The 17,213-nt window shown below is 41.8% G+C and overlaps 1 protein-coding gene across 1 annotated transcript in view; it reads left to right on the top strand.

Moving 5' to 3' along the window:
- The window catches only part of adam19a (ADAM metallopeptidase domain 19a), a 69,299-nt gene that overhangs the window by 40,919 nt on the left and 11,167 nt on the right, over positions 1-17,213 (top strand). The window contains exons 4-10 of the mRNA XM_083695113.1: positions 5,628-5,706; positions 9,805-9,881; positions 12,334-12,517; positions 14,468-14,533; positions 15,178-15,249; positions 15,629-15,795; positions 16,462-16,546. Coding sequence (XP_083551239.1) covers positions 5,628-5,706; positions 9,805-9,881; positions 12,334-12,517; positions 14,468-14,533; positions 15,178-15,249; positions 15,629-15,795; positions 16,462-16,546 — 730 coding nt within the window. The remainder of the gene's footprint in view (positions 1-5,627; positions 5,707-9,804; positions 9,882-12,333; positions 12,518-14,467; positions 14,534-15,177; positions 15,250-15,628; positions 15,796-16,461; positions 16,547-17,213) is intronic.

Raw genomic sequence — 17,213 nt, 5'->3', positions numbered from 1 at the left:
AAGGCCTAATGTTACCAGCTGGCCTTCCTCTATCGTTGATTGTGTTTGGTCACAGCTGGGGACTGAATGTTTTGTTTCAACAAAAGGACAAAAAAGATTTCATTTTAATTAAAATTAAAATTTCCTCTAATTTATATATGTGTGTGTGTGTGTGTGTGTGTGTGAGACAATCTCTTTTAACCCTGAACTAAACCTTAACTCTCACTCTAAAAACCCTAAAACCTAAACCACCCACATGGCAAAAAAGCTCAGATAAACACCCCTTTTCCACAACCCTTAATCTCCCGATCCTAATCACTCGCAGCAATCCTGTCAACTATTATCATGACTCAAAGTATTTCCAAACCACAAAAACTGTAGGAAGACTTCCAAAAGAAGGAAAACAGGGAACAAAAACTGAAAAACGAGGACAGTGTTACCACATTCTCTATAAAGTCCCCATAGCTCCCTCAATCTCCCTCCAGAAAGTGCAGTGCTGGTTAAGTGGTGATGATTTTTGCTGCTCCTCTCTATCTCAGAGAAGAAAACACTTGCAGTTTGTTGAAGGTGATTTCACTGCTAGAAAGGTATGTCTACTGTAGCAGTGTACTAATCCATAGTCAACAAAATGGTTTGGTTTCATTTCAGCCCTATTGTACAGTCTTATTTCTGTTGCCATTTACCTTGTCTCTACAAATAAATTGTCTGCTAACTTTTTGGTGCAAAATGGTAAATAGCGGAATATAAATAAATCCACAGAACACCAACAGGTTATTAACTTTTGACCATGTAAATTCCAGGTACATAAATTGCGTACTAGTAGTGTCACATTTACATTTTTACATTTTTGACATTTAGCAGGCACCTTTATCCAAAGTGACTTACAACAAGTCACATACTCTGGTCTTGTGGGTGCTTTTACTGTGCTATTACCACATCAAACATTTTCTCAGAATGAAAAACCTCAACTCTCTGCTGATGGATCCATGCCCTAACCCAACTGACACTAGTTCTGTGAAACGATGCACCCTCCCTTAGTTTGATACCTCCATGAACCCCACTCTGCTTTCGATTCTCGCTATCTCATCACGCTTCTTGTAGTGCTTCACGGTTTAGTGAAACTTCTTTAATCTTCTCTGTGCACATTTTCTTTGTGCACAAAATCTCATTTGAATCATGAAATCAATATACCTGTTTTCTTCCTTTCACATACTGTATGCTTGCAGCTGTGAGCATTCACACCTTGAGGACTTATTTGTTAATTGTCTACATGTGAGAGTCAGGGTGGCTCAGCTGAGTACACAGAATTTAAGATACTGTCATATTATTAGCTAAATGCAGGCATTTAGTTCTAAATGTCACCTCTGTTTTCTCGTCTGCCCAGAGATGTTTTTGAATAACTCATGAATTGTACTATTGAGCAAGCAAATAATTTGTCTGTTAAGGATGAGACATTTCCACATAATATGTTGACTGTTTGTTCATTGGTTTAATACTGGTTTGTTTTCCGGAGTGCGGTTCTTTACATAATTCCAAAACTCTTCACCACACAAACACAACGCCTGTTAACAATGAGTCCTCTGCACACTGACTGTTGACAGTTGGCTTCACTTGTTTGTTGTTAGCAGGGTTTGAAGTCACACCCTTCCTGTAGTGTATTAATGTTGCCTCTATGTGAAAAGCTATACTCTGAAAATGATTCACAAACCGCCCACCACATAAACAAAATACTACCTGACCCTGTGTGACTGGGACACTGCCCTAACACCTGCACTTGTCCTGTAGTGGACAAGTGCAGATGTTATGGCACTGTAGTGACATAACTGGATCTGGATACAACACAACATAACACAACATCTCACAAACAAGCTCCTTCCTGGTTTTGTAGTTACCTCTGAAAGTCAGGGGCCCTGCTCCACTCTCCTCCATCTCTCTCTTAATTCACTCTCTCTATCTCCTGCAGCAAAAATATCACACACGGAGGAACACTCACTCACACACACACACACACACACACACACACACACACACACACACACACACACACACACACACACACACACACACACACACACACACACACATACACACACATACACACACACACACACACTAGCGTCCCGCACAGCTCTCAGCATGCTTCTTTCTCTCACCCTCCTTTTATTTGTATTATTATTATTATCATTATTATTATTATTATTATTATTATTATTATTATAAAGTACTTGTTGCTGTGCTTCTGTTTCTTAGGATTGTTACATTAACTCTAACCCCACACTGTTATCTACTGAGTGATAGAGTGATAAGGTGTGATTAGTGTTGTTATTCAACATAGTACTGTAGCTGTAGAGGAGATGTGCTGTGGCTTTTTTAATGAGCACTAACCTATGAAGGTACAGTAGTAAGTAAGCTCCTGGTGTTTTAGCAGTATTCACTGAGATGTAGGCAGTTAGCATAGACTGTGGCGTTTTGGGAGATGAGGATAAATACTCACACAAATAGTTTGCTGAGGAATATAATGAGTGATTTTACACTGGAAGCCTTTTGTTTTTGAAGCTTGCCTCAGGCTTCCTGCAAAATGAGTAGCACAAACAGATGTTTACTGAGGCTATTTTTGTTTGTAACAAAGTGTAATTAGTGGGGCTAATGAGGGTACTGTATATGAGGAGATGTACTGAGTTGTCTCTGTAGATGTGTGTCTTTCTCTGCCCCTGAAATAAAACACTCAAAACATAGGGGCATTGGTCTGAAGCAACAATGTTACCTCCCTAGTCTCTAAATCAATTCCTTGCCCTAGTTTCTCAATGACTACTCATGAGTGGGTCTGAAAAGAACGCTTGCTGTATTTTTGAGGACTATGTTTTAACTGAAGACAGCTGTAGTACAAAATATGACACCAGCAATAGACAGCATCATTTCTAAATCCCACCATGCAATTTAGGAAAGGTTTGTGTTTTTCTCACACAGTCTCCACAAATACCAAGAAGTCAATTGCGCGGGGCCTAGATCTCACCCAAAGATCATTCTACAAATTATTTAGGTTGTCTAGTTCATATCACAGGAGAAAGAGCAGCTCTCTTCCCCAGACATGTCATTGCTTCCGTCTTCAGAGAGTTTCCAGACCAAACATTATATTGATACCAGTGTGCAATAGGTGAATACCAGCAGCAGCAGCAGCAGCAGCAGAAGCAGCAGCAGCAGCAGCAGCTGTATTCAGTGCCAACATATCATACCGGTTGAAAATTGGCTGTTGTGTTGCAGGCTTATTCAAAGGTCAGAAATCAGATTGCCTGCTATTGTTATTCTCTCTAATGTTCTCTGAGCTGCACATTGTTCAGGTGTCTGTTAGAAATGTCATGTCATCCCTTCCCACATCTGCCATAGCTGATATGTTTTGGTTGGTATTTCCATCTCCACGCTCTCCTGAAAGCTTTAATGGCAGACACAGGGCACAATAATGAACAAAGCTCCCAATTTCTGAGAAAAATCCCAAAGCCTCTCAGAATTACCTATTGGAATCCCCCTACAAGTGCAGTTATGACTAAAATATATCATATATGAGCTGCAAAAGGAAATTGTTATGACATTCCTAAGATTGTTCCAAACATTGAATATCCAACACAGTCATTGGATCCTTCACACTGTTGGTTAGGGATAGAATATAATAAGATAGAATAAAGAATATACGGTATCATCAATTAAAATAATAACACAAGTAAATAACATTTAAAAATTAATAATGCATGATATCACCTTTTATTCTACTTGAGGGTCAATCATTTTTATGGTTAATTTTGGTAAAGGCCTAATCATCATCAAGTGTCACAATAAAAAAGCACCACAATACTGTAGCCTATCATGTCTTTTCATTACAGTGAACAGGTTAATGTTACGCTGATAGGCCGAGGCTACCTCATCGGTGTGTGTAGTAGTCAATAGCATGACATTGACGACTACACAGCTGCCTTTTTCCTGCTGCCAAAAAGCACAAGGTGGCGATCATCTTCATTTCTACAGATAGCGCAAAAGACTTTGCCGTAGATGCGGTGACAGCATCACTAACAAAGTCAGTAACAAAAATGATGCCATCCCTATCCAACTGATATCTTTTAAGGAGCTCTGCTTTGCCAATTTTTTGTAAAGCATCTCTCCTTTCGCATGTGCATGCAGCATCTATTACTCATAACGAGTTAGGACACCTCATGAGGTCTCCTAAATACTTGCGTAGATATGATAACTTTTTTGTCTAAAGAATCTTGATAACATGCTTTTATTCATATGTGTAGGTAAGGTAGGACCAAATGTGCGTCACTCTCTAATATTTTTAGCACTGATGAGCTGTTTCCTACTGTAGCTAAGAGGCTTGATAACTACAGGTCCAGATATCAGGATGTTGTACTAGACTGCTGCACTTCTTACTCCTTGAGAATGCATTGTTAAAACTGTATTTTTTATGGAGGATCGAATTGGCTGTTGTAAAAGGAGAGAAAGCTGAATTATGCTTCAATGCAAACTCTAAATATTCTCCTTATGAATAATACAATAGGGCCTCCGGGACCAGATGGAAATTGGGCTCATCTTTTCATGAATGTCTTTGCTGTGTATGTCCTTGTGCATGGAGGTTGCATTGTATCACTGTTCCAAAGCCAAACACAAAGACTGTACAAGCATCGACGTCCACACAGCAGCACAGCTGACATTGAGGCATTTGCACTGGGACATCCTGGCATTTGACATCAGGATCCTTTTTCAAGAAACAAGGCAAATGTCACCTATTCCTCTTGCCGACCCAAACAGATCCATACATCTCTGTTGTAGGGTGACCTTTTAGAGCCATCGAATGATAAACTCTGCCCTACCTTCTCTGCTTGTATCTTCTTTGCTGTCTTTTTTTTAAAAGCAGCAACAAAAGACTCACAATATTGTATGCCTGTGAAAAGTTTTGCTGTAGACTTTAAGAAGCGTGACTGACAGCTGGATATTGGGAGATAAGATTCCGATGGAAGGATTCAGATCATTCCAATGCCTATACATCTCTCTCTCAATCTCTCTCTTTCTCTCGCCCCTCTCTCCCTCTCGTTATCAACGTCTGTCTCTATCAAGATCAAAGGCCTCAAAGCCGTCCAATCCAACGTTTAATTGAGTAGATTGTGCTGATACTTTTTTTTCCAAATCAAACTTGGCGATAGCAGAGATGATAGAATGGTCTCTCTTCAAAAGGGGGCTGGGCAGAGAAAGGAGTTGTGATCATCATTGGAGCTTTGTGGGGTTTTGCACTTTGAAGCAACTTATAAAGACCTGAGGATAGCTTTCATCAGCGCTACACTTCTTTAGCCGGTAGAAGTGTGAGGAGAGTACTGAGGCTGAACGGGTATAAGCATTGTCATTGGTTCTTATGTTGGTGGTGAGAGCTGTAAATTAAATGTTTCACATATGCAGAGGAAGCTAGTGGCCAGACTGTGTTTGAGAGGCTGCACTGTCTGCTTATGTGGTGTTACTATTCTCCCTAACCTCTCTCTCTCTCTCTCTCTCTCTCTCTCTCTCTTTCTCTTTCTCTCCCTGTCTCTCTCTCTACCTTTCTCTCCCTGTCTCTCTCTCTACCTCTTTCTCTCTCCTTTTTTCTCTCTCTCTCTCTCTCTCTCTGTCAGGGAGCTCCTGGGCCCAGACTTCACAGAGACCTACTACACTGAAGATGGGCAGCCTGTGACCGTGGCTACCAATTACTCTGTAAGTCTTTCTTTCTCCAACTCCCCATCCCCCTCCTTCCAGGTTTTTCTGGCCTTCCCCTTCTCTCTGTCAGTCCTTTTCCTCAGCCCATCCCCACACATAACCCTGAGGCTCTGGATTCTCAGACCTCACATGATGCTTCAGAGACATATCTTGAACAGAAAACACTCTCACATGCTGCTCCACATGATTATGTTCACACACACACACACATGCATGCACACACACACGCACACACGCACACACTGCCTTTTAAGGGTCCTCTATATTAGTGATTTACTCACTTATGTTGTTGTATATATTTCACAAAATGTTCCAACTTCGCTTTGATGGACATTACTGAAGTAAGGACATGGCTATTTGTCTATTCTGAGATGTGCTTGTGAGCTTATAGATATTATGCATTCTGCTGAGTGTATATTTATGATTTATAATACAAAGTTTGAGCATTCCTGATCAACACTTAATTTCGACTCCCTCTGTATATTATACAGCAGAAAAGTTATAATTTGTGGGAAATGCTTTTAAAAGGCTCAGTCTATAAAATAATAGAATACAATAAAAGTAAATACTTAAATGAATGTATGAAACCATTTTCTGCAATCAACTGCTATTTTGTGGCTGCAATCAAATGCTATTTTCCCCGGTACAATAGAATTGCTCTCAGTCTTGCTAAGAGGTGTCAACCTTCTCCATAGCCGACTTCAATTTCGGCTGAATCAGGCTAAGTGTAAATTGATATGCTCTTTCCAGTTCAACCACATCTACTCCACAAAGTGAGAGATACAGTTGGAAAATGTACAAAAACAAGAAATGAATGTGTGTAGTCAGCTAACACTGTACAACATGGATACTTTCACTGCTATATAATTCGTACGCAAAGAAATTCTTAATAATTTGTATTACTTTGACACAGGAGGCAACACAAACGCATTCGCCCACCATGAATGATGCATAAATTATGAGCCACTTTATTAGCGCTGTTGGTGGCGTGTCAGATAAGCTTCAGCTCGCAGGTTTGAGGACGGGCTCGTCTCCACAGTTGTCAGCGAATTTGAGAGGATATGAAAGGCTACATTGACAGTATGAAAGACTGGGAGCTACTCTTAGAACTTGTAACCAGTGGAGCTCGCTTCAGGTGGAGCAGTCCCTTTCAACCTTCAACACAGAAATCATACATACCACACACACACACACACACACACACACACACACACACACACACACACACACACACACACACACACACACACACACACACACACACACACACACACACTCACACACACACACACACACACACACACACACACACACACACAAGGACACACAAACACTTCACACACCATGTGCTGCTGGAAAACCTGTAGTGGCTGAGGATAATGAGGACAACAAGCATGACATTGATCATCTTGCTGTCTCTCTCACGTGTTATGTGCATCTATGGGAAAACTGCCCTCAAGTCACTCAATGAGCTATTAAGTAAGGGAATACTAAACAGCTTCATTTCAGTACACTAAAAGAGGATTGAACCTACAGTACTGTAATGCATTAACAACAGCCATGCAGTTGACATTGAACGACATAAATAGCAGCAGGAAACTTGTCTAATTCTCAGAATTACAGTTCCGCTCACTTAGGCCTGTTTTTTCTAACTAAAACTGTGCACAAGTGGTAAATGACATCAGTATCTCAATGACAGCAGATATGCAGGGTGAGCTATGAGTGGCTGTTTCAAAGGAAACATCTTTTGCATCTGTAACATCTATAGGAGGCTGCACTTACAGCAAGACCGAGAGGAACTGTGGCATCTAATCTCAGTCACATGATCAGGGTATTTTTCTCTGAACTAGATCTCACAAGTCTTTGTCTGTGGTGGTGGCATGGGCTAACCACTAACCCCTATACTTAGCCTGTAACCCTAAACCAATACAGTTACTATCAGGGGTTAGATTCATGTGAACTGCATATGATTCACACATTTGTATTTTTTATTGATCATTTATTGAACCAGAGAAGTCAGATTTTTTTCAAGTGAGGCCTGACCAAGAAAGCAGCATACATATCATGTATTTATACAAATGTAGAGTGTGGAAGGTCTCCTATTGTATTGACTACCCAAAATTAATACAGTTTGTATTTCTAACAGGATAAAAAATGTTCCAACCATAATCAGTGTACTTACTTTAAATTGTTGGTGTGCATCTTCATGACGCACGATAGTTCCAGACAATTGGCGAATATTAAATTGAGTGGTTGCATTCGTAACTGGATAATTTGACAGCCGTTTAAAGTCGATTTGGAGTCTATGCAAATGAGCTCTGTAGAAAGACCACCAAAGTGTTTTGTTTTCTTTGGATGTCAACACAGAGAGACATTTGACATGATAAGTTCTGTAAATATTTACTCTTAGAAGGGACTTAATTTGTCCCTGTAGGAAAACCCTTTCTTTTCTAACATAGTAGATAAAAAAGTTGTCGTGGAAGGTCACTGATTCGATCCCCACCCCAGGAGGGAGCCGGATATGAGCTGGTGATTGGTGGCATCATATTGAGCAAGGCAGTTAACCCCTAACTGCTCAACGTACATGTTCTGCCTCCAGCATGGTGGATGTGCTGCCTTCAGAATGCTGAATGAGACTCTTGCAGAGTATAGATTGGCAGGCAACGTTTTCACTGACAATTGATTTGTATGTCCGCCATGCATGAGTGTACCCATTGCTTCTGCTGTTCAAATAAATGAGCTAATTTCATGGTCTGATGGGCTGACAAAGCTTTTTAAATAGTTGAGAATTGTCACTTATGCACAATTTAAGCCCGTTCCGAAAAATGAATTGGAGAGATAATTCCTCCCTTGGATGTTGGTGAGCTTCGGGGCCATATAAAAACACCAGAGGACAGTGCACTGTGACATCGCTAACAGGGCCTTTTGACATCATGTCCTGGGTGTTAATTTCTAGTTACCTCAGGTCAAAGGTCAACAGGAATTTCACCCTATGCTCTGATCTCATACCATAATACCATTATAATGGTGCTGTAGGCAAGTATGACTTTCGCAAATGCCTACTTCGTCTACTTTACAGCTTAAATATTGATCTTTTTCATTCACTCATACTGTATAGGATAGCATTTGAGGCTCTGGGGGTCCATTAAGCACTCATGCTGTAGGTGACTCTCTGTACATTGGCACTGTTATGGCTTTGAACTCAAAGGCAAGTCCACTGCAACCGCTGGCCGGTAGACATAAAAGTGTAACAACCCCAGCCTTGCTGAGTTTATTATGAGCACCTCCATGGGAGTTCACTCTCTTGTGTCTTTGGTTAGTCTGCTTGATTTGGGGTGCAGGTGACCAGGGATTGTATTCCCCAGGGGGACATACTCAAATGTTCAATTGCCCAACATTTTGCCAGGTCCCTAATCAGAGGTTGAGCCTCCTCACCTCAAATACCCTTTGACCCTTACCCACAAAACTTTTATTTGCATTGAAAACGTTGACGCCTTGTGAGAAGCCAAGCTTTCCTCAAAACACTTATGCAAGAATGTCCTGGAAAGTCCCAGAGCAACAACAGTGAATAATAACAAGAGAATAATAACAAAACACAATAGGCAATAAGGCACAGTAAAATATTTTTCCTTATTTAGTACTTTACTGTGCCTTATTGCCTATTGTGTTATTGTTATTATTCTCTTTTTATTCCTAACCTTATATTTACACTGCACTGTTGAGAGGTTGCTCATTACATCTGTATCTTGTGTATATAATAAATAAACTTTGATTTGATTTGATTTGATTCAGTGGAGCGATTGTGCATTTTTTATTGATTACCCATTTGTCAAGGCTAGGACAACAGGCAGTTTCTGTGTACCAGCTGTGTTGTGATGAAACATAAGTATTACATGCCTACTGTACATCTCTAGTGCATCGATACTGTGAATCAATTTATCACAAGTTGCTGGAACCTGTTTACATAAATGTCTTTATAAGTTTGACTGGTGCTTTTAGAATATTGATATCTCTCTATCTATTCCTCTTTAATTCTCTCTCTTCCTCTCTCCCTCTCTTTACCCCCCCCCCCCCCCCTCTGTCTTTCCCTTGCAGGATCACTGCTTCTACCATGGGCATGTGAGAGGACACAGCGACTCCTGGGTAGCCCTCAGCACATGCTCAGGAGTGAGGTATGTACTGTAATAGACCACTTTGACTCCCATGGGAGTTCTATTTATGACCATGAACAGGACTTACAGCTTGAGTCAGTGCTGCCATCTCTAAAGAGAGTGGTGTTGGATTTTAACAAAGTGAGCAAGTTGACCTGAAACTGTTAGAACTCTGTACTGATTTCGACAAGACTTTGTTGCTGGATTTCAGAGACCCTAGGCGAGTGTGGATTTTCATGAAACTCACTAATTCGATTTCTCAAATCTTCTTGTCGGGTACAGGCGGCAGTTTAAAAGTCTTAACATTTTCACAGCCTTAGAACAAAATTTAATGCAGAGTGCATATCAAATGCTTTGAAATCAGAGCTCTCCCATGGCAAGGATGCCACATTCGCCAATAAGAAAAGTACGCCCTGAAAATATATTCATGAATTTGATCCAGTCGAAGACCTCAAGTTCTAGCTCGATCGGTCTTTATTAGAAATTAATTCCAAAAGCCAGCTCAGCGAATCCTCCAGACTGATAAGGGTGTTTCAGCAGGGTTTTTTTAATAACAATTGTTTTTATCTTCAGTATTTATCTGATATTTTTTTAGCACTGAGATTTCCACCAGAGCAGTAGCACATTTTAGTGTCTGTCTTATCTGGCCTTGTTGAGGATAAAGCCAGATGCTGTTCAATGACAGGAGGTCAGGAGGAAACAGAACAGACGTGAGATGCTTTGAAGACAGTAACTCAACAGAATGACCTCAATCACCTGCAAAGAAAACCAACCAACTTTATCAAAGACAACAGCAAACCAAAATTGATGTCTGGACTGCCAAAAGTCAGACATCACTTTATAGCATGATTGTACAGCACCATATTTTGCTGGATTGTTGCAGATTGGCACAGAATGCCGAAACTCAGTGGTTTAAAAAGTTGCTGATGCCCTCAGCTTTAGTCAACACAGGTTCACTCAAACTCCACAGGTTCCGGTATCTCTGTTCTGTTCTGTTCCCTGTTCCATCCCTGCCCAGTTTTTATCTACAGTTCCCCAGTGTTGCTGTATATTTTCCGTTCCCCTGCAACTCCCAGCTCGTATTTCCGGCTGGCCATAATCACGATAGAAAGAGAGGTGTTTTGTATTGACTCTGTCTGAATTACATGGTAATGGGAAGCATGAGAGGCACTCACCCCAAACATGAACTGTATAAACTGAACCTGTGTTTAAAATCACAGCTCCAAAGTAAGCCGAGGAGAATATTGTGTTCATTCAGTGTGCCAAAGAAGACATGCCTTTCGCACGCACCGCTTTTCATCAGACCCATTTGAGCTACATTCTGTGTGTCTGTGTGACCACAAATAACAGAGGTTCGGTTAAAGTGTTCCATAGCCACATATACAGTATGACAGTATGCACCTTTATCCACAGCCATCTTTTGTTCAACCCACAGAAAGCATAACTGTTTCAATACGTTCATGCAGAGGTTTTGATTTGAATTTCTCTTGACCTTTTAACAAATTACTCTCAGATGGACATATAGAATTCTATTGTTGTTGGTGTTGATGATAATATATATATATATGACTTGTGTGACATTTCTACTTGTCTCCAAAGTGACCATCCCTTGTTTATAGAGAAAGGCTCAATAGGACTGTTCAACCTCTGCTTGGCAGGAGGTGTTCTGTTGATAGCTTATCTTTTAAAGGAAGCCTTTTTCTCCTCAGTGTTTTAACGCTCGTTCCAGTGAGCGTGATTACAGAGTGCATTCCCACAATTACAGCCACGCTAAGTAGAGCTCCGACCACTCACGGCCAATTACCAGGCTGCTCGGGTCAGACACAGAGCCTGGGGTAGTTAGCATTCAGCCTGCCTGTGTGTGTGTGTGTGTGTGTGTGTGTGTGTGTGTGTGTGTGTGTGTGTGTGTGTGTGTGTGTGTATGTGTGTGTGTGTGTGTGTGTGTGTATGTGTGTGTGTGTGTGGTGAGTGAGGGGGCTGGATATGGAAAGTGGCATTAGGCCTTCTCAATCCCAGACACGCACACATGCACATACACACACACACACACACACACACGCACACGTGCACGTGCACGTGCACGCGCACGCGCACGCACGCACACACACACACACACACACACACACACACACACACACACACACACAGCTTGGGTTGCTTTCCTGACAGTTCCTGATAGAGAGCGACTCTCTTTGCTTCTAAATTGGCTTTTATAGCCCAATATCCTATGGGACAAGTTCCCCCGTGGCTCCAGTATACAAGGCTTATTATGAGATTGTGGTGAAGAGCTCAAAGGATACTGCCCTTAGGCCCTTAATATCCTTTATCTCCCCCTGCTGGTCAGATTCTAACCCTAGGGCTGTTGCAAAGGGATATTTGGTGACTTTTCATGTGTTGATTATTGCTTCATACCTCTTTATTTTTGGTTCTTCAGTAATTCTCTGTGATCAAAATAAATCTCTTCCTGAAACAGGGGCCTGATTGCCTTGAACTCAAACGATACTTACTACCTTGAGCCAATCAAAGGGCTGGACTCTCTCCATCACTCGCTCTTCAGCGCAAAGGAACTGCCCATAAAAGGCGGGGCCTGTGGACACGGGCATCAGACTGGACACCCAAGCCTTCTATCCGGTCTTCTTAAACCTTTGCATCAAAGGGTAAGGGCTCAGACGCAACACAACTCTCTATCCACAGACAAAACACAGTCATCAAAGTCTATATTAATTTTGACATGACCGATAGATTTACTATGACCGATATACTATGACCGATAGACTTTCTATCAACGGACAAAACAAGAGTCAGAAATGTTTATCTAGACATAATGTCTAACGACAATCCAAACAACGTTTCAAAAGTCATTATTTATTTCAATCTCACAGATGTTAGACTATATCCTTGCCCAAATTCTTAGAAATCACACATTCTTCAACAAACCAAATACAGAACTGCAGATCCCTACAAACCTCCCAGTCATCAGCACAGCAAGCAGATGACAACAACACCACGGATGTTGTAAGGTCCAGAAACGGGTTGATTAGATGCATCTTTAACAATAGAGATGTGTCAAAGAAACTAGCCATTGCGATATGGAACATAAAACACACATAATAATAGTGTGAGCCGTCCTGCTCTGAGATCTCTAGTATTATGCTAAAAGACAGCATCTCGTTTGTGTGACTCATATATACCTCTGATGTGATGGGCAGAGTAATAATTCCCTTTTTGAGTGGGATGATTACATACTATCTCTATGCTGTAGCTATTGACTAAACCCCCGCTCACACATAGAGTACATTTCGTCCTGCAGAGGAAATGTCTTTCTTTCTGTCATATAAGCGCAAACACAATATTGGATTTCTCTCAAGAGATGTTTTAGAGCACACAATCTCTCCCAAAGCTGGCTGGAAGCTAGTGGAATTATGGAGTTTGGTTGGTTACCGTGGCATTTCCCCCATGTGGGTCTATCTTAGTATCCCTCCACGGGGAAGGGAGAAAGGCCAATTTGCTCCAGTTTAGCCGTGAATGCTAAATATGTCCCCTTGGTGGGTCATTCTGTCGTCCTCTGTCTAGACTCCCTCCTTTTCTCTCTCTCCTTTTGATTCTCTCTTTTTTTCTCTCCTTCTCTCTCTCTCTCTCTTACTCGCTCTCTCTATCTCTCTAACTTTACTTTTTTCTCCATTTATCCCTCTCTCTATGTTTTCTTTCCCCATCTCCTCTGTATTGATCTCTTATGTTCTTTGTGCTCTCTACCATTTTCTCTCTTTCCCTCTCTCCCTCTATCCCACCATCCTTCCCCCTCTCCCTCTCAGCGCTCCCAATTCCTTGAAGTACTACCCATTAATCCTAGGTTGTTATGCAGAGATGCCAGCCATAGCAGACCCCAAGAACAGATCCCAGTCTCAGACAGCTCTTGACCTACCAAATAAACAGTGAAGTGTGTGTGTGTGTGTGTGTGTGTGTGTGTGTGTGTGTGTGTGTGTGTGTGTGTGTGTGTGTGTGTGTGTCTGTGTGTCTGTGTGTCTGGGGCAGTGTGGGGAATATACAGTGTGTGTGTCTGTGTGTGTGTGTGTGTGTGTGTGTGTGTGTGTGTGTGTGTGTGTGTGTGTGTGTCTGGGGCAGTGTGGGGAATGCACAGTATCCACAGGCCTCCAGCACTACTCCCCCAGACCCCTGCTACACCAAAATATTGGCCTTCAGTCTGGACTAGCCAAGACGTCATTGCCTCTGTGCATAAATCAATGACTTTTAATTACCACAGAGACTCTCTCTAATAGCTGTAATCAAGTATTAGCAAAGCGGAAAATTAATGATAGAAATATGCCAGAGCGTGTAGACAAACAGCAGGAAAGTTGCATGTCTCAGTCACAGTAACTGTTTGTCCACTGGTACCACCACAATACAAAGCCCTGTCCGTTGTCATCGTTAAATTAGCTATTTTCAAATGATTAGATAGGTGGCGGGTAATCATAGTGTAACAGGAGGAGGAATTGCTCTCACCATCCAATCATGCGTGCCCATAAGCTTGAATAGACCAAATAACCCTATGACCTTGTAACTCTCTCCTCCCTCCCCCTCCCCCCAATCACTCATCCCCATCTCCACAGGTGAGGCGAAATGTCTGGGGCACCACCAAGTACATGGAGCTCTACATTGTGGCGGATAGCACACTGGTAAGCTAACAATCAATGCTAGTTGTTCCTCTCTTCAACAGCGGCCGAGTGTGTGTGTGTGTCACATCCACCTGGTGACGTCAAATAACCATTGACGTACTATCTGATAGAAATGTAAACAATGTTAACACATATTCTATCTAACCACAATAAGTCTCACCCTGAGTACTGTGTGAGAGAGTATACAATGATAATACTGGAGAAAGCATAGGGGGACAAGAGGGAAGGATTTGTCATTTTAATGACCAGAAATTCCTAGTTGGGCCTAATAGGGGAAGAGGAAGAGCTCATTACCCACTCCTAAATAGACATTGGGCTGTTGGAATGAGAAGTTATGCCTTCATAAAAGGTCCATTTTGTGTTCCGGTTGGCTACTATTGGGTGCAATGACGCCATGGTAACAATGCATGGTGACCAATCAGAATACTCTGTTCATACTCTGTATTCGGTTCACTCCTTTTTAAATTGTAGCTAATTACGATGATTGAGTGGGGTAGAGTGGGTGAAATGGGGCACATTTTTTCTGGCTCTGTCTTATTTTTGGACGATCACCATTTTTAAGCAACATGTTTTTTTTATCTAGTATTTGCCACTACTGACCGGAAAACATGCCACTCTTTCTTTCACATCTTCTTTCAATCTAGTATAAACGTCAAAATAAGGACTATCAGAAAACCAAGCTGAGGATAATGGAAATTGCCAATTATGTGGATAAGGTAAGCCAGTTATACAGTATTTCTGTGTCCCAAGGGGGAATAAAACCAGCTCAATTTGCTAGTATCAACATAATAGATACTGTCAGTGCAGGGAGTGTTTTACAAAACACCGGCATACCATTAACTCTTGTATCAGTTTCTTGATATTCTAGCCTATTTAGTCTAGTTCATATTGTAATCTATTTTGTCCTTTCAAGCTCACTGGCTGTTATGCCATTAAAATGATCACAGTGAAAATAAGTAGATTTGAGTAATGTAAACAAATGTCTGGTGTCAAAAGAATTCAACAAAAACTAAAGTCTGGTGACAGACGTACACAAGCCCTCTGTGTGACTGCTGCTGCCATGAGTGATGACAGGGGTCTCTGGTTGTGGTTCAGTTCTACAGGGCTCTGAACATCCGGGTTCCTCTGATTGGCCTGGAGGTGTGGATGGAGAGGGACCAGTGTATCATCAGTGAGGAGCCCAACGCCACGCTGTGGTCCTTCCTGCAGTGGAGGCAGAAGCTCAAGTCCCGCAAGAAGCATGACAACGCCCAGCTGCTGACGTGAGTGGCCACTTCTCTATGCACACAAAAGCACACACACACACACGCACACACACACACACACACACACACACACACACACACACACACACACACACACACACACACACACACCACACACACACACAAACACACATCACAGCTCCGTACACCAACTTAATGCCATAACGATCCCTGTCCTCCTTCGTCAAAACTCAAAAACTGTAATTTCAGACTTCGTTAGTGGATAGATTGATAAATGATTAGCTAAACAGAGATTTTATTAACTAAAAGATTTTGGCTCAGTTAGGTATAATTGAAACGGCACACCTCAGTGAGTCGGCAGCCACAACACAGCTTAACTGCCAATACACATTCATCTGTAAACAGTCAATCGGAGGCCCCTTCGCTCTGTGTAATCAGTTCACAGTTACCACAGGGCCTGTCTGCCTTTTATTTGCGGACAGCTTTTGATTTGTTTTGGAAAGCTAAGTGACAACAAGAGACATCACAGCCAGCTGAGGGGCCTTTAGGAGTCTGGTCCTAGACAGGCTTATCATGTCTGCTGTACAAGGCTGTTCTATCAGCAATCAATGTGCATCCACCACAAAGCCGCCATGTGCACATCAATCAATACTGAAGAGATTAAGGTTAAGTGATTTTTTGTTGTGTTTTTCCCTGCGACAGGGGAGTGATATTTAAAGGGACCACCATAGGGATGGCACCACTGGAGGGGATGTGTAGCCTGGAGAACTCTGGAGGCATCAACGTGGTATGTACTGTCATATATTGACAGGAGGGAATATATATATTGTCATATATTGACGGGAGGAGGGAATACAAGTGTGCTCTGTGTGTGTGTGTGTGTGTGTGTGTGTGTGTGTGTGTGTGTGTGCATGTGTGTGTACCAGTGCTCGTGTATATGTGTATGCACGTGTGTCTCCACATTTGATTCTGTGTCTATGTTTTCATGTGTATGTGTTTATGTGTCTATGTGTGGACTGGATGCGTTGAGGCAAAGAGATCGATTTCTCTTCCATGCTTGATTAGCTTCTAATAGGCCTTATTAGCTCTCCTCTCCTGGATAGAGGAGGCCTGTAGAATCCTGATATGGCAGGCCTAACCACTGCTCTCCATGGGTGAATGGGCACAACAGAGGGGTCAGGCTAAGAGGAGCCATCTTGGTTAGTTGGTTGCATGCATGGAGTGGTTTGCTGGAAAGACTGACCCCAATGGACTCCATTTAGCAGTTATCATAGTTACACGATAGGCTAGTACACTTAATATTACCAGTCAATTAAAATGCACAGCAATGTTTTACATGCATTTCAGGTAGAACAGGTAAAGTTCTAGGGATTGACACAAGCTTTTGTAATAAACCATGAAAGCTGTCACTAATACCTTTGAGAGAATGTGTGTTGCAGACAGTTATGGTAATC

The sequence above is a fragment of the Argentina silus genome, assembly GCF_951799395.1.
Source record: "Argentina silus genome assembly, chromosome: 1".
Classification (NCBI taxonomy): Eukaryota; Metazoa; Chordata; class Actinopteri; order Argentiniformes; family Argentinidae; genus Argentina; species Argentina silus.
The sequence above is the reverse complement of the archived record's forward strand: the minus strand, read 5'-3'. Positions and strand labels throughout refer to the sequence as shown.